The sequence below is a fragment of the Mustela nigripes genome, chromosome 17 (assembly GCF_022355385.1).
Source record: "Mustela nigripes isolate SB6536 chromosome 17, MUSNIG.SB6536, whole genome shotgun sequence".
NCBI lineage: Eukaryota > Metazoa > Chordata > Mammalia > Carnivora > Mustelidae > Mustela > Mustela nigripes.
In genome coordinates, this window is record NC_081573.1 from 27431695 (window position 1) to 27454016 (window position 22322).

Genomic DNA, 22322 nt, shown 5'->3' on the forward strand with positions numbered 1-22322 from the left:
TCGTATTATAAGCGTTAATAGTTCTTTGTGTTTATTCATTGAGGAGATGTTTGTCAGAGGGCTACTCGACCCAGAGGGCACAAAGATTTTCAGCAAGATGGTCCTTGCTTAAAATTTCTTACCAGAGATATTTGGATAGCTAATAGAAACAAAAGATAGGGATGTCTCGGCTTATACCTTGGTTTCATTCTTAGGAGAGCGCAGTGGGTTAACTCCTTTTGTTTGTATGACTATGTGGAATAGTCCCTGTTGGGCCCGGGTGCATTTAGGCAATTTCTATGCCATAACATACATATTGCATGATACACACGTTCAGAGCCTGGGGAGTTGTGAGGACAGCTGCCCGCCCAGTTTCTTTGTGCAACTTTAACAGGAAAGTAATTGTCATGCTCTTCTGAAATGGGGCCCATGAGCATTTAGTTCTTCCTAAGCAATGGTCACGCTTACTATCTTCTATATGCATTTCTTTTAAAGGTAATGATGTTGGAAGGAGTTCATATGGGGCCATGCAGGTGAAACAGGCCTTCGATTATGCCTATGTTGTTTTGAGTCACGCTGTCTCACCAATAGCCAAGTACTACCCCAACAACGAAACAGAGAGGTAAAGGCGTAACTAAAGTCAGCCCGTTGGGTCAGAATTGATTGTGGCTTATCTCCAAATTAATGACCCCCTCTTCTTTTTCTTTGAACATGTGCAGCATACTAGGTAGAATAATTAGAGTGACCGACGAAGTTGCCACGTACAGAGATTGGATCTCAAAGCAGTGGGGCTTGCAGAACAGGCCTGAGCCTTCGTGCAATGGTAAGAGCTTTTCGTTGATCGATTCACCGAGCATTAGTGGCTTTTCTGTGTTGTGTGTGTTTAATGGGAAGAAACGTTTTCCAATCTTTTGCCACTCTTTCAGGAAATGGTGTTACCTTGATAGTAGATACTCAGCAGTTAGATAAATGTAATAATAATCTATCTGAAGAAAATGAAGCCCTTGGAAAATGTAGAAGTAAAACTTCGGAATCTCTTAGTAAACACTCTTCAAACTCTTCATCAGGTCCAGTGTCTTCCTCTTCTGCCACACAGTCCAGCTCTAGTGATGTCGTAAGTATGAGAAGATGGCTTTTCTGAACCTAGACACTTAGGAGTTCTGTTGTGGGGGTGACTCTGTCTAGAGGGCTAAGCCTATCTCCTTCTCTTATTTGCTACTGGGAAATTTTAATAACTTCACTGATTATACACATCCCCCACCCTGGATGGAAATTTTTAAGCGTATGGCAAGAGTGAAAGAATTTTAGCGAGTGTCCGTGTATATCCCCATTAGATTCTTCCATTAACATGTGCCTTGCTTATCACGAAGCTAGCTGTTCATTCATCCCTCTGTCCACTAATTCATCTTATTCTTTGGTATGGTTCAAAGTAGATCACAGACACTTCCCCCAAAGTACTACGGCATGCTCCTCATGACCAGAGTTCAGTATTTGTGTAGTTTTTCCTTTTGATATAAAATCGATGCACAAGGAAATCTTAATTGTACTTAACCACGCTATACACGTGTGTAACCCCAACTATAACAAGATACAGGCTGTTACCGTCCTCCCAGAGAAGTGCTTCATGATGCTTTCCAGTCAGTCCCGCATCCACCCCAGAAGTAACCGCTGCTAGGATTTTCTGATACCCCGGGTTGGTTTCGCCTGTTCCAGAATTTCACGAGCAGAATGATTACAGCGTATACTCTTTTGCGTAAGGCTTCTAGCACTCAGTAATGTTTTTGAGCTGCTGCTTCTTTTTTTTTTTTTTTTTTTAAGATTTTATTTATTTATTTGTCAGAGAGAGATAAGAGTGAACACAGGCAGACAGAGTGGCAGGCAGAGGCAGAGGGAGAAGCAGGCTCCCTGCCCAGCAAGGAACCCGATGTGGGACTCAATCCCAGGACACCGGGATCATGACCTAAGCCGGCATGATTGGTTAAGGCAGCCTCTTAACCAACTGAGCCACCCAGGCGTCCCTGTTTTTGAGCTTCTTGATGGAAGTTTCAAAAATTGAGATATAATTCACATGAAGTTCACTGTTTTAAAATGTGTAGTTCGGTGGTTTTTAGTGTATTTCAGTGTATTCACAGAAATACTGTATTCACTAAGTCCGGGACATGGCCGTTATCCAGAGAGAAACCTGGTAGCAGCCCCTGACGATTCCTCCTTCCCCGCAGCCCCCCGGCAGCCGCGTCTCTACTATCTGACTCCAGCCCTGATTGAATTTTTAGGATCAGTTATACCTACAGTTTTCCTCATCATGGTTAATTTTGAGTTTACTTAATTGAAATATAAAATGGGTTTACCCATTACTTGAATTTTGACTTTATTAGTGTATGATATAAAGAGTAATAGTCTAAATATGGAAGGGACGTGATTTTATGCTGTTGTTGATGACACGTGTCCTGGTGGAGTCAGGAATCCTCACGTGGCAGTCTCCTGTGTGCCTCTGGTTCCCAGAGCAGAGCTGTACAGGAGGCCCCTGAGCGGGAGGTTCCAGATGCAGCAGGGTGGGGACAGAGACGGCCTCAGGAGGGAGCCTTAGGGCCCAGGAGTGTGTGTCGCTGGGTAGAGCGTGGAGGGGAAGGGTCGATCTGAGGGGAGAAGTAGCGCAGTCCAGGCCCAGGCAGTCCAGAAACAGGTGGGGTGCAGCCCATGGTCTCCAGGAAGGCCCTCACGGGGGTGGGGGGGAGTTGGTTGGAGGCCTCACTGATGGGTTATTGCAGACTCGCCGAAATTGAGACTTCAGAACCAATTGTTTTGGTTTTGGTTGAGTCAGGACATAGGGCCTCGTCTTTGCCACGTTCTTTCCACGGTACCATGGTTCATTTCCTATAAATAGTTGTGCAAATAAACTTGGACCTCTGTGAGCCCCTTCAGGGTCAGTTAGCGAGGTCGGGCATGGCAATAGATTTAGCAATGAACAGAGACTCTCTGATAAAGTAACCGACTTTGAATGTTTGGAGGGGAATTTGTGGAAGAAGGGAACCTTAAGCAGCTAATTTTATAAATTCCTCAGGGGGCTTCCTTTAACTCCCAGATGTTTAAATTTAGTCCCGAGAGTACCTAGCCAGTGTTGTTTATCCTCCTGAATATTGAATTTCTAAATTATTAATATGTCCCATTATAACTCGTATGACTCGTATGACTTGTGTTAGGATTCCGACGCGACGCCGTGCAAAACCCCAAAACAGCTGCTCTGCCGTCCGTCCACGGGGAACCGAGTAGGGTCGCAAGATGTGTCCTTGGAGCCCTCTCAGGCAGTTGGGAAAATGCAGAGCACCCAAACCACTACCACCTCCAACAGCACCAACAAAGCTCAGGTGTGTGGAATGTGCGGTTTTGATCGTTAGTATTCAGTACAAAATATTTAGAACTTCTTACACATGAATTTCTGTATGTTACATGGAAGATAGACATATATATATATATACACACATACATCATGGGTTTGAAGAAAACTCCATGTTTAAAGGACAAACCTGGTTTTTCTAAGAAGTTCCACAGCACAGTGCTTCTAGTAATAGGATGTCCTGAAGATCGTCATGAGACACCCTTGTAATGTAAACCTCTGATGGGAATTCAGTGACTTGTCCTTATAAGGTGTCCCCGCCAACCCACCTTTTTGCAGATTCAGCATTTAAAAAAATTTCATTGAGTCATAAAAAGATTGACTTGTACTTGAGGTGAGCTCCTGTGAAGCTTGTGCATGATCTCTCGGCAATGTCGTGCATATCTGGGAGTAACATCCTTTTTTATATTTTAACGCTCAGTACCTAGTTGCTTGTGTTGAAATGATCAGGCAGTAGTCAACCATGGTCGTTCAGTGCCTGTCAGCTTTGACTTAAAAAGGCCACAGAAAATACTCTATTTTCAGTTTTGTAGTTGCCTAAAATTTTGTTGATCGTGAAGAATGAATCAACATGAAGAAAGGAGCTATCTCCTACTGGGCTCTGACCCTCAGTGCCCCGGGGACCCTGCGGAAGACCTCTAGGCAGTAGAGATGGGTTCTTAACGTTCATCACCTCCTGTGTGAGCTGACGCAGAATCCAGTGTACCTCTACAGCCCTCATCATGTGCACCAAACCCAGATCCATTTAGAAATGGCAGTTAAAGTGACAGCAGGGAAGGGGCTGCTAGGCGTGACGACCACTGATGGGGCAGTGCACCTGGGTGTCTAAGGGCTTCTTCCAGGAATGCCATTTATTATGTGCTGCATTGGTGGGTAGGTTCCTTGAGAAAAGTGTTAACATTCCATGCCCTCTGTTAGGAAGTCAAGGCAATATTCCAGTATTTTCAGTAAGTGTTAGAGCTCAAGAGTGTGAACCGCTGTAGCATCATTTTCTACTAGATAAGTCAGCATATTCCTCGTGTTGACAGCGCCCCAAGTCAGGTCTTAGCGACGGTCTGTTGAATCCACAAGACTGATGTCTCTTTGACCATTTTGTCTCTCTGCAGCATGGATCAGCAAGGCTCTTCCGTTCTTCCAGCAAAGGCTTCCAAGGTACAACTCAAACAAGCCATGGTTCCTTGATGACAAACAAACAGCATCAAGGCAAATCAAATAATCAGTATTACCATGGCAAAAAGAGGAAACACAAGAGGGATGCCCCCCTCTCAGACCTTTGTAGATAGTCGGCGTTGTACGATGGACTGTCTTCTGTGTGCAATGATCTCATGCTCAGGACAGTTGGATAGGGACTCCTGGCATTCGGGAGCCTTACACTGTTCAGACTCTGATTTAGCAACTGCGTTTTTTCCCAGCTCGCCACGGAATGGATCATGAAGACTGACAACTGCAAAAACAAAAAGCAAGCAAAAAAGGGGGGAAAAAAAAAAAAGGCTGCTCATTTGATAAGTCATATGCTACAACAGGGTCATTTTAAGATTTAAAGCTTGAATGTAAAATAAATCTATTTCTCATTGGCTTTATGCAGAGTTATAGGGAATAGTATTCAGTGTGGGTAGGGTGATAGAAACAAAAAACCGATTTCAGAGGATGGGGTGGGGAAAGAAAACAAAATTATCTCATAGGAAGTCCAGATTCCAAAGGGGAAAGTGATCTGTGCATGTTTTCTTTTTTTTTTTTAATATTTTTGCATATATTTACCATTTTATTGTGTGTATATATAGATGACCATATAGGAAATTGATATTTGTAATAGTGGATTTGTTAATACTTTTTACATAACATTACTGTTTAAATTGTAAACAGATTTTTCTCAGGATTAGTTTGAAAAATAATCTGACTTGTCATCTTAACATCCATATATAGGGAAGTGATTAGTTCTATTACTCAATTTGTTTTCCTCAGCATTGAAATGACTTACTAGAACCCTTGTGACCTGCTGCAAAAATTTTTCCTCTCTAAAGAAAAGGTTTATGGTGGCAAATGACGTTTTATTTTGTAAAAAAAAAAAAAAAAAAAAAAAAATATGTACTATGTACTTTTGTGTAAACACTGAAAAATCTCTAGTCATCTCTAAGAATTACCTTGCAACTGTTTTTCTATAGTGCTGTCGTCTTGGGCAATGGGCAATTACATGACTTTGTGTTTGTTTCCTTTGCAGTCTTTTTGTTTTCTTTTGTTTTTCTTCCTAATAGGAAAAAAAAAAAAAAAGCCACCCACGTCCGGTCCCGTTGCTGTGGCAGTGACTCCCCGAGTTCCACAGACTTTGCATGCTAGCTCCTCTAACCCTGTGTACCGCGCGCGCTTGTTTTTCTCATCTCTTCTTCTTTTTTAAATCCATGCTTAACTACTGTGGGAGAGAATAACTGTAAACAGCTTTAATTAAATCATACTTATAAAAAACTATTTTCTTATACTCCACTTTATGCTTTTGGTATTGTTGATCTTTAAAAATTAAATGGTCTTTGATAATGGATCTATTTTGTATTGCCTTATTAAGACCAAATACTTCTTGTCATCCCATTCTTTATCCTCTCCTTCCATGGAATTGTTATCTTTAATTAAAACTTTTTAAAACATTGGCTTGTTTCAATCCTACTGTAAATTTTGGTTGTGGTCCGCTTTGAGTGCCAATGAGATGTGTAATTCTGTTATCCATCACATGCTGAGTTTGAAACTCGGGAATATTGAATATAATAGGATGTAAGTGACATTTCTGAAAATGCTTTCTTTCAATGTGAAAGCTCTTATGTTTAGCATCAGTGTGTGTGGCTCTGTTAATTATAGCCATTTCTGAAATGAGATTCTTTGATAGATACGTATATATATACATATACGTGTGTGTATATACATGTACACACACGCACACACACATATAAAATACTATTGGCTTTAGGAATTTCTTTTATATACATTTATGAAATACTAAAGACCAATCAGACCATTAATGGACACTTAGTGTGACTTTTTAAAAAGAGAATAATGCTAAAGTAAGACCCAAACTGATGTCATCACTGCAATTAACACTTTTCGATCTGTTCGTATTTTAATTCGCAATGGAAAAATGTGTTCCACAACTGGAAACTCCTAATGCTTGTGTAAACCTGTGGAAAATTTTAAATGTGATGTTATGTTGACAATGTTTTAAATTTTCGAGTCCCATTTTATTCTGATCAGAATTTTTATCACGATGTTGAGCTTTCGTTCTTTGGAATTAGTTTGTCATAACATATTGTGCATAATCACAGTATTTATTTCTAGGACTCTTGCGAACGTGTAGACTGATGTTTACCGCGAAGGGAACAATTATTTATAAAATACTATTAAACCCAGTATTAGCTGCCTTTCTCAGACACTTAATACTTGCAGAGATCCATCGGTACATTTACCACACTGAAGTTTTTTTTTCTTCTCTTTTGTTTTAAGAATCACCCTCATTGTTGAAAGTAAATGTACTCTTAGGATGCAGATATTAGCGTTCCAATAAGCATGTGATTATATTAAGGTGGTGGTAGCGGGAAGATAATCTTGATTCCATTGGGAATCTTAGGTTTTCGTAAATCTATTGGGAAAATAGTTTTTCCTGTACTGCTGAAGTTTCTTTTTGGTAAACAGTATCTTTCTAAAAGAAAAAGCATGAAGGAGAAATTGAGGCGTGTCCTTATCCTCAAATGACCAGCATTGTATTTGTGAATACTGTGTATCTTGCAATGAACAGCGTGAAGCTGTTCATTTTTCAATCTGAAGTAAAAATACTTTCAAGAACTTTTAGTTGGCCTGCTCATTTGTTTTTGTGCATTTCATCTCTTATTTGACTCCTGTCTTTTTTTTCTTTTTTGCGTTCTGATACTTCCTATAAAGATTCTGTGACGATAGCAGAAACGTGTCATTTAAATACTACAGTCCATCCATATTCATGAGTCATAACCTTCCTCTGCTCGTCCTCGTAGAGAGGGATCTGACAAATTCTGACGCACTGTGGGACATTGCTCTGGCAGTTGGGTGTGTGCGTACCTGGTCCGTGTCGAAACTCCTTGAAAAGTCCTAACACACAGCCGGTTCTAGAGGTGCTGATAGGTCGTAGACATGTCCGCACAAAACCTGAGCGCTTGTCTTGATGACAAAAGTAACTGCATTTTTCCCCCCTCCAGTTTTAAGGTGTCCATTGAAGGTGCCTGGTTTCTGGTGTCTTTGTCTTGTTGGGAGATGTTGCACGTGGTTTTCAAACCTTACTTCAGTCTCGTGATCTGTTGGCCTGATGTGTGTTTGCCCTCCGGGCTTCAACAGTTGATTGTAGCCTATTTTGTCCTCATTTCAGTGTGTTTTACCTTTACGTGCATTTTGAGCCTGTCATTACAACTTGGATGATTTGCTTTGGCTCCAGGTACTCCTGGGTGAAGTCTTCCCAGGGTAAAAGCCTGCGTGTGCATGACTAATAGTCTTTTTCTTTCTTTTTTTTTTTTCCCCCTCTGAAGTCTCATACCTCCCAAGTGTTTTGTCATTCCCTCCCCCATGTCATGGTAAGTGTGAGCTGTACTTGTCTTACCCTGTGGACTAGCGTTTGGGGTTTCCAGAGCTGTAGGCGGGCCAGAAGAGAATGGCCACGGTCAGCTGCGGGACCCTCTTGCCGCCGCTTGCTTGCCGCAAAGACACCTCCCCCTTGGCTAGGATGTAGTCAGTTATTAAGGCTGCTGTGTAGAAACCCCTAGAAATGCCCATTATCAGGTATGACTGTTAAGTTGCATTGGCCTTCTTACTGTTTGTGGTTGCGTGCCAATTTTATTTTAACGCTGAGCAGTATAGGTGGACGTGGGTCTGTTCCTTCAATGGTAACATGCTGTTGATTTCTTGGCTGTTTCAGTAGGAATGTTCATGGGAGGTTGGTTGCTTCTCATATAACTTCAGGAATTAAGTGGTAACATATAAAAAAAGATAGTCCCAATTTTGCTGTGATAAGTACTGAGGTGTTCAGCTAACGATGGGAAGAGCGCGTTCTCGCCCATCAGTTCTTGCTCTGCGAGCTCATTCAGCGGCTTCCATGAGTGGAGAGCAACATTCTCATCAACTGTTTGGTGAGGAAAGCATTCCATAAATGGCACTATTGAGCTTCATTGAGTAGAAAGTTATATTTAATAGTCACTTCATTATAATTTTCATCAGTGACAGAATTCATCTAGTGAAATATTTAGAGAACCACGCAGCATCACCGTGGGAACAAAGATGTCTAAGAGCAGCTCCTCGAAAGTGCTGTGTCTTGCCTCAGCTTCTGAGTTTCAGGAGTATCTTGTCAAAACATTGGAGGGCGGAATCGACGTTAAAAGAACAAATTGCAATACGCTGCTTACGCTGCTTTGGTATTGAACATAACTAAGAAACCAGTCAGATTTTACCATGGGAGTTATTTGCATGGCTCGAAAATGATGTAACCCAGAAGCCCGTTTCTCTCCCATCTAACTTCATGCCTCGAGCAACCTTCCCCCACCCCCCGCCATCAAAGATGATGACCTAACCAGCTGTAAAAATCAAATGTTGACAGCATTATTAACCAGGAGAATTGCTTCTAAACTCTGCTGATCTACTTGCTATCCAGAATTAAATATTTACTTAAGGGCTGTTTTTAGTTAATACACTGCTAATGTTTGTCTTGCTCTTATGCAGGTTTTGTGATTTTCAGTATTTGGCCTTTACTTTTCTACTTAAGTATACGCCCTATTAAATGTAACCTAGTCCATAGTCTACTAGCCAGAAGGAGGCCCCACTATACAAGAGATTGAAAGGGGGGGGGGTGATGAATGGATCTCCTTTGGTAGTTGAGACCTTGGGTATCTCCTAGATTTACCGAGGGGAACATTCGCCCTATCACTAACAGCAGATGAGAACAGGAAATCTCTTGATTAGTGTATCTCAGCACAAGTGTTTATTAGCATTTGCACATCATTATCTTTGCATTTTAAAGGAGGTCCCTGTGGTTCTAGTCAGTCTTGTCCTCATGTTCTTCCAGCAGCTTCTATGGGACTACAAGGCCGGGGGCTCCCCTAAGCAGTCTGGGTGAATTTGCTAGGAGTGTTGTTTTACCTTAAAGATGCTGGAGTAACGATAGATGATGAAGTCTCACAAGCTGTTCCTTACCAGCACCGTGGGGTGGGCAGGTCACGGAGGGAGAAGCACTGTCTGAAGCCAGTAACTTACTTGGTGCGGCTAACTCAGTGCTTGTCTCTTCTAGATTAGTCAGTCGTACCTTCTAAAGAGACTGAGATTACTTACTGGCTATCAGCCAGGTTTTTGTTTTTTGGTTTTTTGTTTTGTTTTTTTTGGTTTTTTTTTGAGTTCACACTTATCTCACCTTTCAGCTTGGGTTCTGTGCAGTCCATGGCTGTGCCCTAAATCGTTTTCATGATTACCTTTTATAGTCTGGTTGCGGTTTTTTATAGCTTATCTCTTTGTCCCTAAACTGAAATCTCCAGAATTTAAGATCCCTCTCTGATTTTTTTTTATATATTTAAATTTGAAAGATTAACTTAAAAAAAAAAAAAGTCTTTTGAAAGTACTATGATTCTCAAATAACCCAAACACTTAGGACAAGTAGCCCAGCCTTCACTGTTCTCGTCACCAAAGAGCACCGTCTTACCGCACAGTGTGAACGGTGAACGTGGAGTTTCTGGATAGAAAACGTGAACAGACGAGAAAAACATCTTTTAGCGGAATATACATAGACGTATATGTATTTAGAAGTTTGGCAAGCCAGTGTTTGTTTTTAATAACCTTTTCATTTATTTCCTTCTCTGATTAGCATTGCCTACTGTGTTAAGAAATGCGGACTCCTGTGAGGTGCTGGAGGTTTGAATCATCTTGAAAGATTTCCAATCTTGTCTAGTTACCGCTGCAGAGACACTAAGGAATTTACCAGAAAAAGAGATTTGATACAAATGATTTATGAAATCTCGACATTCCCTGAGGTCATATGCTGGGCACCAGTTACTGATAACTATGAATGAATTGCACACCTGGAAGCTTTTTTTTTTTTTTAAGCTAACGACGATTTCTTCAAAGATGTCAATTGTTTGCCTTGAAAATTTTATAAATTGCCTTTCTACGCACATCTGCCCCCAGTGCTTACCATTGGGCTTATTATTCATAATCTGTAATTCAATAAAGGCCTTGTGCTTTCATTTATCTTCAAAACCTCTGGTATGAGCCTTTATGTAAAACTTGAAGAAAAGAAAAGAAAATTACCTTGTAATTACCTTGCTTAAAGAAAATTACCTTGTAATTCTAAAGGCGACCCTGTTTAGACTGATGAGAAAGGTTTTTCTGTACAGAGATGGCATTACTATGTGTTTTTAGCCTTTTTAATGCCAGTCTCGGAATAGGAGACCCTTTAAGATGCTATTTTTTTTCTCCTGCCCGGGTCCTAGCCAAAGATAGCGATGGGCCTCTCCACAGCCGCTGCGGACTGAAACCCGCCCCCTGTAGTCTGTTATTCACAAATAGCAGCCCAGTTCTAACCTTTGCTTTAATGTGGGGGGGGGGTTGTGCTTGCTGTTGGGCTGTGCCCAGTTGGAATACCCGACTGTAGTTTTCGTGGAGAGACCCCGTACAGAGACTATTACAGTAGAAGAATGAAAATGTCTGGTTCTCCAAAGAACAGAGAGAAGCAGGGTTAGTAACCACGTGCAAGCCAGGTGTGTTTCCCTGAGGGAGGAGTGGCGGCTCCAGGACTTGGACGGATGGTGCTTGCCTTGGAGCCCCGCTGAGTGGTGGTGAAGAAAATCCTCAATAGTTTGCTTCCAGATCATCACAAAGCTGATGCAGAGTAAAGAGTAGCTCAGCAGGTTATAGACAACCGGCTGGGAAAGCCAGCCTGCCCCGCAGCCTGGTCTCTTCTGCTCACTTCTTACACATTGATTAGAAGTGTTTTTCTCTTCTTCTCCTACCTCCTTTTTCTTCCTCCTCCTCCTCCTCCCCCTTCTCCTCCCTCCCCCTCCTCTTCCTTTTTTCTTTTTAAACAGTATAATCAAAATATCCTGTTAGCATCCCAGAAATCTCTCAAATGGTAAATTAGAGAATGAACTGAATATACAGGACAATTTTGTCCATCTACCCAGACACAGTGAATTTACTTAATTTCTCAACAATATGTGAATGTTCCATTGTGAAGAAATATAAATAATATGTAAAAACCTAAATGAACCTAAAGGGAACTGGTTGCCCTTTACCCTCTTTTTTTTTTTTTCTTAAGATTTTCTTTATCTATTAGTGTACAAGTAGGGGGAGGGGCAGAGGCAGAGGGAGAAGCTGGCTCAGTGCCGAGCAGGGACCCCTATGCAGGACTGATCCCAGGTCTCTGGGACCATGACCCCGGCCCAAGGCAGCAGGTGCCCAAAGGACTGAGCCCCCAGGCACTCCATGCCCTTTACTCTCTGATCCCGCCCAGCACCCCAGAGCTAACCACTTTCATATTTGGGGATGTAGTTGCCTAGATTTTTTTTTTAAATGCATTTACATACATAAACCTATCTGCCCATACATAATGCCAGGTGGTCTGTTGCCCTTTTACCTAAGTGCTATCCCACTGTGGTGTTCTGCAAGTCCCGTACCCTCCGGAGAGCTCGTACCCCGTCAGTACAGATGCCTATTTCATTCCTTTCATGATGCTGACTTTGGTTTGCAAGTAACTTTAGTAAATTACCATGTCAGACACCCGAAGGTCCTTATAAGCGGGTAGATCCCCGTGAAATATCCAGTACTTCAGCTTACCTCAGATGGGTTTTATTTAAATATTGCTATTTCATGGCACTTCTGAACTGAGTTTTCTAGGGGAAAAAAAAATTTCCCCCAGTTTTATCTTCTTTTTTAGGGGAGTTTTCATGAGTTGCTTTAAGAAGTTTCATCTTTGATACTTCCGCTAGGACTGAACTGTAAACGCAACGTGGTCATCTGAAGCTTCTTAGAAAATGTGGCCCTTGACAGAAGGGATTTTAAAAAGTCAGTTACTGATCATTCCCCACCTGCCCCCTAAAACTTGGTGGGTTTATATTTTTATTTAAAAAAAAATTTTTTTTTAAAGACTATGTATTTGTCAGAGAGAGAGAGAGAGAGAGAGAGAGAGAGAGAGCGAGCACACATGGGGGAGCAGCAGGCAGAGCAGGTATCCCAAACTTGGTATCTTTAGTCCTATAACTGCACGTAACAACTAAAACTCTAAAAATGTTCTGTCTTGGGGCGCCTGGGTGGCTCACTGGGTTAAAGCCTCTGCCTTCGGCTCAGGTCATGATCCCAGGGTCTTGGGATCGAGCCCCATATCGGGCTCTCTGCTAGGCAGGGAGCCCGCCCCCCCCCACCCCCGCCTGCCTGCCTCTCTGCCTGCTTGTGATTTTTCTCTCTGTCAAATAAATAAATGAAATCTTAAAAAAAAAAATGTTCTCTGTCTTAAAGGAGGATGACTCGGATGGTAAGCCTCAGAGAGAGGGAACTCTGGCAAGAAGGAGCCAGTTATTTGGGTCAGAGAGAGCAGAGAGCTGCCTTGAATTTTTGTGGGGGAAATCTGGAAAATTCTGTTCAAGAAAGAGGATGAAAAGGTGGCTGTGGGAAGTCCTAGACAGTGATCTCCCTACTCCTTAGGAACATGGTGATGGTTTTGTTTTGTTTGGTTTTGTTTAGGAGAAATTTTCCTTGAGATACATTTCTTAGGCTCTCATTATGTGCTTGTAGAATTTCTGCTGTAATTTCTATTCATTAGTGTCCAGAAAAGTCCATTATGAGATGCTTTATATTTACCAGGTTAGGTTTGACCTTTTTTTTTTTCACATGTTTTTTAATTATTATTTAAGATTTTATTTATTTATGAGAGAGAGAGAGTGAGAGTGCATAAGCACAGGCAGGAAGAGCAGCAGGCAGAGGCAGAGGGAAAAGCAGGCTCCCTGATGAGGAAGGAGGACCCTGGGATCATGACCTGTGCCGAAGGCAGCTGCTTAACCCACTGAGCCACCCAGGCATCCCCAGGTTTGACTTTTAAATTGGGAACATTTTCCACCTTTTAAGTAAAACGTTTGATATTTTTTGTCTGTCTAAGAGACCATTTAAAAGACCCAGACAAAATCATCCATGAAATAATCCATTTGGGAAATAGCATAAATTTGTGTGTGTGTGTGTGTGTGTGTGTGTGTGTGTGTGTGTGTGTTTCTAAAGCAAGTTACTGACTCCTGTTTGTAAACATGGGATTAAAATGTTGAAGAGAAACCCGTGAGAGATAAAAATGTCAGGGTTTAATGCCAACATTAACATGAAACAGGGGAGGGTTAAAACTCTTAGGCGGCCTATTTAAATGGTGTATCCATTTTCAAAAGAGATACTGCTCACCTCTGCACAAATGCAAACCATTTTTGTACTTACATCACCCAGCAGGTACCTTCAGGAATGTGGCTTTACACAAAGACTCAAAATAGTTGTAAGGTGCACTGCATCATGCATCTTTGTATTTTAAAATCCAATTCAAGAGAACTGTGCTTTCGCATGAGTAGGCAAGACCTCTGCACAGGAGCACGGAAGGTAAGGGGGAAGGGCACACAGGAGCTGCGTATGGAGACAGGCTGGAGACAGGCTGGGCTGGAGCGGCACTAGGCAGTTGGGCTGGGCCCTGCCAGGGAAGTGACGAGCAGGTGGTTGGGACGGAACAGTGGTTTTGTCCTAAAGTCAAGTTGTTCTCAACGTCTTTCTGCCATCCCTTCCTTCTGCTTTCTCCCTGTCCGGAGTCAGCCACTTCCAACTTTTGGTGGTTTGGGGCAGGTGGAGTGTTTACCCTGATGTCTCTGAATAATATACTTGTAATGCCATTCCTTTTCTTACAGACTTTTTTATTTTTATTTTTATTTTTTTTTAAAGATTTTATTTATTTATTTGACAGAGAGAGATCACAAGTAGGCAGAGAGGCAGGCAGAGAGAGAGAGAGAGAGGAGGAAGCAGGCTCCCCGCTCAGCAGGGAGCCCGATGCGGGACTCGATCCCAGGACCCTGAGATCATGACCTGAGCCGAAGGCAGCGGCTTAACCCACTGAGCCACCCAGGTGCCCCCTTTTCTTACAGACTTTTAAAAAAAGATTTTATTTATTTATTTGAGAGAGAGAGACAGAGTGAGAGAGCATGAGAGGGGAGGTCAGAGGGAGAAGCAGACTCCCCATGGAGCTGGGAGCCTGATGTGGGACTCGATCCCAGGACTCCGGGATCATGACTGAGCCAAAGGCAGTCGCTTAACCAAACAAGCCACCCAGGCACCCCTTAAAGGTTGTTATTTTTTGTTTGTTTTTTGTTTTTTAAAGATTTTTTATTTTGTTCTTAAGTTATCTCCACGCCCAACCTGTTACTCGAGCTCACAACCCCGAAGTCAAGTGTGGCAGGCTCCACCAATGGAGCCAGCCAGGCACCTCTCTAATGCCACTTCTTGATTTTCAGTTCTTGAAATTCTGTTGAGGGGTACCTGCTTGGCTCTGTTGGGGGAGACTGCCATTCTTGACCTCAGGGTTGTGAGTTCAAGCCCCAGGCTGGGCATAGGGATAACAAGATAAAATACAAAAAGACAATCGGGGTGCCTGGGTGGCTCAGTTGGTTTGGAGTCAGACTCTTGATCTTGACTCAGGTCTTGATCTCGGGGTCTTGGGTTCAGGCCCCGCTTTGGGCTCTACTCCGAGTGTGGAGCCTACTTGAAAAAAAAAATACGTTTTGACTTAATATCATCCCTGAACGTCTGGGCCCCAGCCTCCCAATAGAATTATATTGAATTTTGTTTAGCATGGTATTCAGCATTTGCATCATCGTGACTGTGTAGATGCTACTCTTCTCAGTTGAACTGTATGGTAAAGGTTCCTTTTTTTGCACTTTTTAAAAAAAAATTTTTATTTTTTTGTCAGAGAGAGAGAGAGCGTGTGTGTGTGTGTGTGTGTGTGTGCGTGCACAAGCAGGGGGAGTGGCAGACAGAGGGAGAAGCAGACTCCCCTCGGAGCAGGGAGGCTGATGCGAAGCTGGACTCCATCCCAGGACTCTGGGATCATGACCAGAGCAGAAGGCAGACGCTTAACTGGCTGAGCCACCTGGGTGTCCCTGCACAATGTTTTGTTCATTTGCTTGTTCTCTAAAGGGTTTTGTTGTTGTTGTCTTTAGTTTTCCATGTATTTCATTTTTTTAAATAATTTTATTTAAATTCAGTTAATTCACATGTAGTGTATTATTAGTTTCCCAGGTGGAGGTCAGTGATTTGTCAGTTGCATGTAACACCCAGGGCTCATTCCATCACATGCCCTCCTTAGTGCCCATCCCCCGGTGACCCCCTTCCCCCACTTTCCATGTATTTTAGTGACTCACCCTCATCACTGCCGTCTTCTAAGATTCTGCAAATGCTCAGGGGCTCATGTATCCCATCACCTCCGTCTTGTCAGGGGTGCATCTCCTGGGAGTTTCTGCCCAGCTGTACCCGGTGCACCTGCGCCACCCTGCTTTCTCTGCAGGCTGCCTGGTCCCTGGCACGTACCCTGGGGCAGCTCCTGCTCTCCGCAGCCCCATGCTTCCCTCTTGTTAATAAGCTCTCTCATCAGGGGGCAGTCCCAGGAGCTCCCCAGGAGAGGAGGCGCAGAGGTAAACCTCTGACACTGTTCCTCATTTACGCTCATGTGATAGTTTTGCTGGACACAGAATTCTGGGTTGGAGAACATTTTTCCTTCTGAATTTGAAAGCATTGCTTCATCGCTCCTTATGTTGTTGTGAGAAAAGTTTGTTGTAATGCATTTCTTTTCTTTTTTTTTCCTCTTGAAATTTTTCGGATCTTCTTTTTGGTTCCCAATGTTCCGAAATGCCACTGTTACAGAAACAAGGTGGGTCTGTTATCGCCTATTGCACAGGGCGCTGGGTGCTATGGACCCTTTGCATCTGGCACCACGTGTCCCATCTTCCTGGGGAATCTGGAATCCTTGTTTTTGTTTTCCTCCCTTCTGGGTTCTCCGGACCCCACAGTGACCCAGATACTGAGTCTCCTGGACGATCCTCTAGTTTTCTTATCTCTTCTACCCCATATTCCATCTCCGACATTTTATTCACCTTGCGCTTCCAGCCCTTCTGCTGGTTTTTCATTTCTGCTATCACATTCTTCATGTTGAGTTCTTTTCTGCCCCCAGATCATCCTTGGTAGAAAACAGTATCCTATTTGGTTTCGTGGCCACAATATATTTTTTGAATCTCTGAAGATATTAATGATAAAGTTAAGTTTCTGTGGGCCCACCTAGTCTCTGTGACCTTCATTTTTCTGTTGTCTTGAACTCTCCTTTTGGGTTTAGGGACCTTCCTCAAATTCCTGTTTTCTGGTACCTGCATAGGTTTAAGAGGGGGGGCCTACAAAATGTCCACAGGGTCCTCTGCCACTCAACGTGGCAGTCAGCCGCGTGGCTCCCTCAGCGTGGTCAGGCTTGATGGTGGTGAGAAGAGGATCTCTGGGACTTGGCTTATGGAGTTTCCCTAGCCTAGAGAATTCCTCTAGCCTGGGGATAGGGACCTGGCTGCCTACATACAGGGCATGTCTCTGTTCTCCCGAAATATCTGCCTTTTCAATTTCTCTCTTTTCCTGAAGCTGGGCTTGGTGTGGTCCAATCCAGACTCTGTATTTTAGCTTTTCCAGAGAAAAACCCTGCATGCAGACTCTGCTTGGGTGGGGAGGGGTGGCAGCTAGCTGGGCAGCGGTGGTCAGGTGTGCAGAGAGATGGCACTCTTAACTCCTTAGATGTTCAGCCTCCCTCCTTTTTTTTTTTTTTTTTTAAGATTTTTTTTATTTATTTGACAGAGATCTACCTGTCAGTAGGCAGAGAGACAGAGGAGGAAGCAGGCTCCCTGCTGAGCAGAGAGCCCGATTCGGGGCTTGATCGCAGGACCCTGGGATCATGACCTGAGCCGAAGGCAGAGGCTTTAACCCACTGAGCCACCCAGGCCCCCCAGCCTCCCTCCTTTAACATTTAAGCCTCCCTCCTTTAACGACAGCTCTCCCCTGCAGGTGGAGATGCTGGCCCTTCCACCCTTTGAGACTTTGCAGCTGACCCATGTAAATGGGATTGATTCTTAGTTTTCTCAGCGGCCAGTTCACGTGTGTGTTTCTTGTGTCTCCCAAGTCTGTACCACGGATCCGTTTGCTTTCCTCCTTCCACCTTCATGTCGCTGTTTCAGCCTCTCATTCTCTCTATTCCTAGGGGCCCTAAAATTCTTTCCTCGCTGTTCTAGTGGACTTATGGAGGCAGCAAATGTGCACGATGGGTTCAATCCGCCATTTTTCTGGCCAATTTTTTCCAGTTTTAATGAGATATAATTGACACACAGCACAGCAGAAGTTCAAAGTGGACAGCATGATTTGATCTGGTTAAAAAAAAAAAAAAGATTATTTGAGAGAGAGAGCTTGAGAGGGAGGAGGGGCAGAAGGAGAGAGAGAGAATCTCAAGCAGATCCCAAGCTGAGCACAGAGCCCGACGTGGGGCTCGAACTTATGGCCCCGAGATCATGACCTGAGCCAAAACCAAGAGCCAGATGCCCAACTGACTGAACCACCCAGGCACCCCGATCTGGCTAGTTTTGTTTTGTTTCTCCTTCCTTTTTCTTTTTTTCTTTTCTTCCCTTTCTTTTTTTCCTTCATCCTTTCTTTCTAAGAGTTTATTTATTGGAGAGAGTGAGAGAGCACAAACAGAGAGAGCTGCAGAGGGAGAGGGAGAAGCAGGCTCCTCACTGAGCAGGGAGCCCGATGCAGGTCTCCATTCCAGGACCCTGGGATCATGAACCGAGCTGAAGGTAGACGCTTAACAACTGAGCCACCCAGGCGCCCCTGGCTAGTTTTCTAATGTAAAATTGGATTGTCAGAGAGAAAGGTATAGAAGGAGTACATCTCCAGTCTTGAGACTCAGTTATCTCAGGGAGTGGAATGAAGGAGAAGATTTCCAATTCTTTTTTTTTTTTTTTTTAAGATTTTATTTATTTATTTGACAGACAGAGATCACAAGTAGGCAGAGAGGCAGGCAGAGAGAGAGGAAGGGAAGCAGGCTCCCCACTTAGCAGAGAGCCCGACGCAGGCCTCGATCCCAGGACCCTGAGATCATGACCTGAGCCAAAGGCAGTGGCTTAACCCACTGAGCCACCCAATTCTTATCTTTGGATTGTTTCACTGTCTACAGTGAAGTTCATAATCCCCTTCTAAAAAACCGTTAGCAGGCGCCTGGTTGGCTCAGTCATTAAGTGTCTGCCTTTGACTCAGGTCATGATCCCAGGGTCTTGGGATTGAGCCCCGCATCGGGCTCCCCGCTTGGTGGGAAGCCGGTTTCTCCCTCTCCCCCTCCTCTGCTTGTGTTCCCTCTCTCGCTGTTTCTCTCTGTCAAAGAAATAAAATCTTTTTTTTTGTTGTTGAAGATTTTATTTATTTATTTGAGAGAAAGAGAATGAGTGAACATGGGAGGGGGAAGGTCAGAAGGAGCAGCAGACCCCCTACTGAGCAGGGAGCCTGATATGGGACTCGACCCCAGGACTCCAGGATCATGACCTAAGCTGAAGGCAGTCGCTCAACCAACTGAGCCACCCAGGTGCCCCAAATAAATAAAATCTTTTAAAAAAAACCCAACCAACCAAACAAAAAACATTAGCTGCCTAAGTCCACAGGTCCTCACTGAGCATCTGTCTGTGATAAGCACTACTGATGGGAACTCCCTTCTTTGGGGTCAGCAACAGGGACCATCTGGCTGGGAAAGCCCATACAGCTCCACGTGGTGATGAGTGAGAAGTTGAACCAGGGCTGAAAGGATAAGCACTAATCTTGGGAAATTTGCTGCTGTCCCGCTTGGCTGTTGCCTGGTAAAGAGAAGGGCTGGATTTGCCGAAATAAGTGAGTCACAGCTTCTGTTCTAATGATTTATTTTAGTTTTTTAAATCTTCTGTCTGCACAAGCGCAACAAGGCCCCTGAACTGTGGCCTGCCACCGAAAATCATTCGAGCAACAAATGGTGATGGTTCTCTAATGGCCGAAGCTGGCCCACCTATGGTGGACGCTGCCCCCGGGGCAGTTAATGAGGGCAAATGTGCTCTGGAGTTTTCCAACACAGTGGAAAATTAAAATCACAAAGACACTAGATGTAGGCATTTGGAGATACCCCCCTCACCTGGATAGAGATATTAAATTTTTTTTTTAAGATTTTATTTATTTGACACAGAGAGATCACAAGTAGGCAGATAGGCAGGCAGAGAGGGGGAAGTAGGCTCCTGGTTCTGGCTTTGATCCCAGGACCCTGAGATCATGATCATGAAGACAGAGGCTTAATCCACTGAGCCACCGAGGCACCCCAGAGACATTAAACTTTTAACTGCATCCCTGCAGTGTGGATTTGATTTCCCCAGGCAGACTTCTCCGCTCCAAAATCCCTAAAAAAAAATTTTTTTTGCAAGTTTCATTTTCAAATGCAAAGATCTTTAACCTTAATAGTTTTTTTTTTTTTTTTTCTCTTACTGTTGTTCTAGTGCAGTGTGACGGGGCGCTGGACCATTTTTTCTCAAATGGTAGCCAATTCGTCCAACACTTAGAACCTGAAGAAATCATTCCATCTCCTTTCTGATCTGAAGTGCCATCTTTGTCACTAAATAAACACACCTGGCTTTTTTTAACAATGCATATTTGCAGACCCCCTCCCAAGGATCAGAATCTTTGGGAGTGGGACTCTAACCATGTTTGGAAATCAGTGCCTTAGAGCCTTGCACAGGCCGGCCGCACTGGCACCCCTGGAGAGCGTGATGGAAGTTAAAATTCTGGGTAGCCACTGCAGACCTGCTGAATCAGACTCCAAGTGGGGCCCAGAAGGGTGTGTTCCCACTGGGCCTCTGGGCTGCAGTCTGCGAGTCACTCACTGCATGCAAGGGGGCCGTTGTGAGCTAGCTGGCCACGGCACAGATGTGGAGCTGTCTTGGCAATTAGTGGTAAGTTAATGGTTCGCACTGATGCAAGCATTGCGTTGCACTCACTTTCCCCAGCTCCGTTTTCCTGTCTGCTGTCAGGAGAGCTGGTCAAAGAATTACAAGAAGATGATACACACACCGCAGGGTGGGAAGTCACAGCACGTCGCCCTACCTCCCCCGCAACACACTGCAAAGGGGCTGAGGGCTCCCAGCACTGTGCGTGGAGGCAGAAGAGAGAGGCCTGAGCGTGAGCCGCAGCAGGTCAAGCCCATGCCCAGGGCTCACCCCTCACTCTCTTCAGGCTTGACCTTGGCAGCCAGGACACCCCAGCCTGGAGCTGAGATGCTCACTGGTCTTGAGGTCTGCGGGCAGACTCACTTCCTGGGTTCTGCTCAGGGGCGGAGCCGCAGGGTGGGCGGGGCGAGGCGCAGAATCCGGCTGATGAGGATTAGGTGTGCCCACTACCTTGCCTCCTGCTGGGGTTCCCCTTTCCTGTGCCGGGAAGTCCCAGGCACTCCAATCTTCCCCGTGAGCCCTCGGAATGCAAAGCGGTGACCTCACCAGGGTAGTGGCCCAGCTCTGGCCCACAGAGCAAGGTGCCACCGTCTGGATGCCCCAGGGGGTGGAACTGGATTTAGGGCATCAGGGCGGGCTGGCTGCACAAAAGGGTTAGGAGTCTCAGCTGGGACCTCCCTCCCGCCTGCCATCTGGGACGGAAATCAGATTTTCACTTTCCATCTGATTCCTCAGCATACGTCCAAAGTGGGTGTTCCCTGGGCTGGGTTCTAGGCCTACTGCAAGGTCAAGGCGAAAGACCCAGACCCTGGGTGTCTCTTGGTTGAAGGTAAACAAATTTACCTGGCTCTGGGATTCCACCACAGGGCTCCAGGGAGACTAGAGTTCCCCCAAGCTGCTTGTCACTGGATCACCGGTGCACTTGTTACACCGCACGTTCTCAGGAATCTTGCCTGCAGAATTCACGCTAGGGACTCGGAGGTTGGGGTCCGAGAAATGGGCCCAACAGCTGCCCACGTGACCCCTCTGAGCAAAGCCATTATTCCATCAGGGGCGTAAGCGCAGCTGGGACAAGTGGACTCATGAAGGTCTTAGTTAAACGCTCGGCTGGTCTTGATTACCCCTTCCGTCGCTTCCTTTGTCCCTCCCAGCTGTGACTCAGGAGCGTGCTTTCTTGCTCACCCAGCCTGGGTGCCTCGGAAACACGGCAGATGTTTTTGCTGCCAACACTGGGGCCCCACCCAGGGCTGTAGGCAGCAGTGAGTGGGGTCACGATAGGGTTAGACACCCACTTTCTGAGAATACCTACTTTCTTAGGCTGGCTCTGTCTTCCTGGCGACCGCGCTCGCGGGCCGCTCCCATCTCCGGACGCCCCGGGGGCGGGGGTGGTGGTCAAGGCTCGGGAGAGACGGAAAGTTTCCACCGAGGCCTCCTTCATCTCGGCAGGAGCGCGTTAGCCCCACGTCTATAGTTCCTTCTAGAAAGGGGCGTTCCTGGAAGGAGGGTGGTGGGAGCTGGAGCAGAAACAGCTGAAAGAGTTTGCTAGAAAGTGTTTCCCTCTGGGCCGGAGCAGCACCTGGTGCGTCCACACACGTGCGTGACGCTGAGAACAAATACTTTGGTATCTGGGGGAAAGGTTTGGTCTCCAGCTCCCGGTTCTCAGGGGGCCCGGGGAGCGGGCGGTGGTCGTACTCGGCGCTGCCGGTGAAAACGGAGCGGGGGCGGCGGCCGGGGCGTGTGGCCCCCACCACGGCCAGCCTCGGGGCTCCCGGCTCGGGGCGCGGGCGGCCAGCGGGGGGCGCCTGCGGCCGCTCCACCGCCCCCGCCCGCACTGCCGGATCCAGCCCGCGGCCGGCGCGGCCACTCGGGCGGCGGAGGCGGCGGCGGCGGCGGCGGCCGGCCGGAGCGCGGGCAGGAGCGGCGGCGGC

The 22322-nt window shown here is 45.2% G+C and overlaps 2 protein-coding genes across 3 annotated transcripts in view; both read left to right on the plus strand.

Moving 5' to 3' along the window:
• TENT4B (terminal nucleotidyltransferase 4B) overlaps positions 1-7201 on the plus strand; it is a 69147-nt gene extending 61946 nt beyond the window's left edge. The window contains 5 exon segments of the mRNA XM_059381176.1: positions 475-601; positions 699-802; positions 1047-1093; positions 3180-3344; positions 4480-7201. Coding sequence (XP_059237159.1) covers positions 475-601; positions 699-802; positions 1047-1093; positions 3180-3344; positions 4480-4656 — 620 coding nt within the window. The 3' untranslated portion in view covers positions 4657-7201.
• Positions 7202-21867: 14666 nt separating this feature from the next.
• ADCY7 (adenylate cyclase 7) overlaps positions 21868-22322 on the plus strand; it is a 54771-nt gene continuing 54316 nt past the window's right edge. The window contains exon 1 of one of the 2 annotated variants that reach the window (XM_059382303.1): positions 21868-21973. The gene's annotated coding sequence lies outside the window, so the exon portion shown is untranslated. Of the gene's footprint in view, positions 21988-22322 lie in introns of both variants that reach the window. The other variant, XM_059382301.1, reaches the window with a different exon arrangement.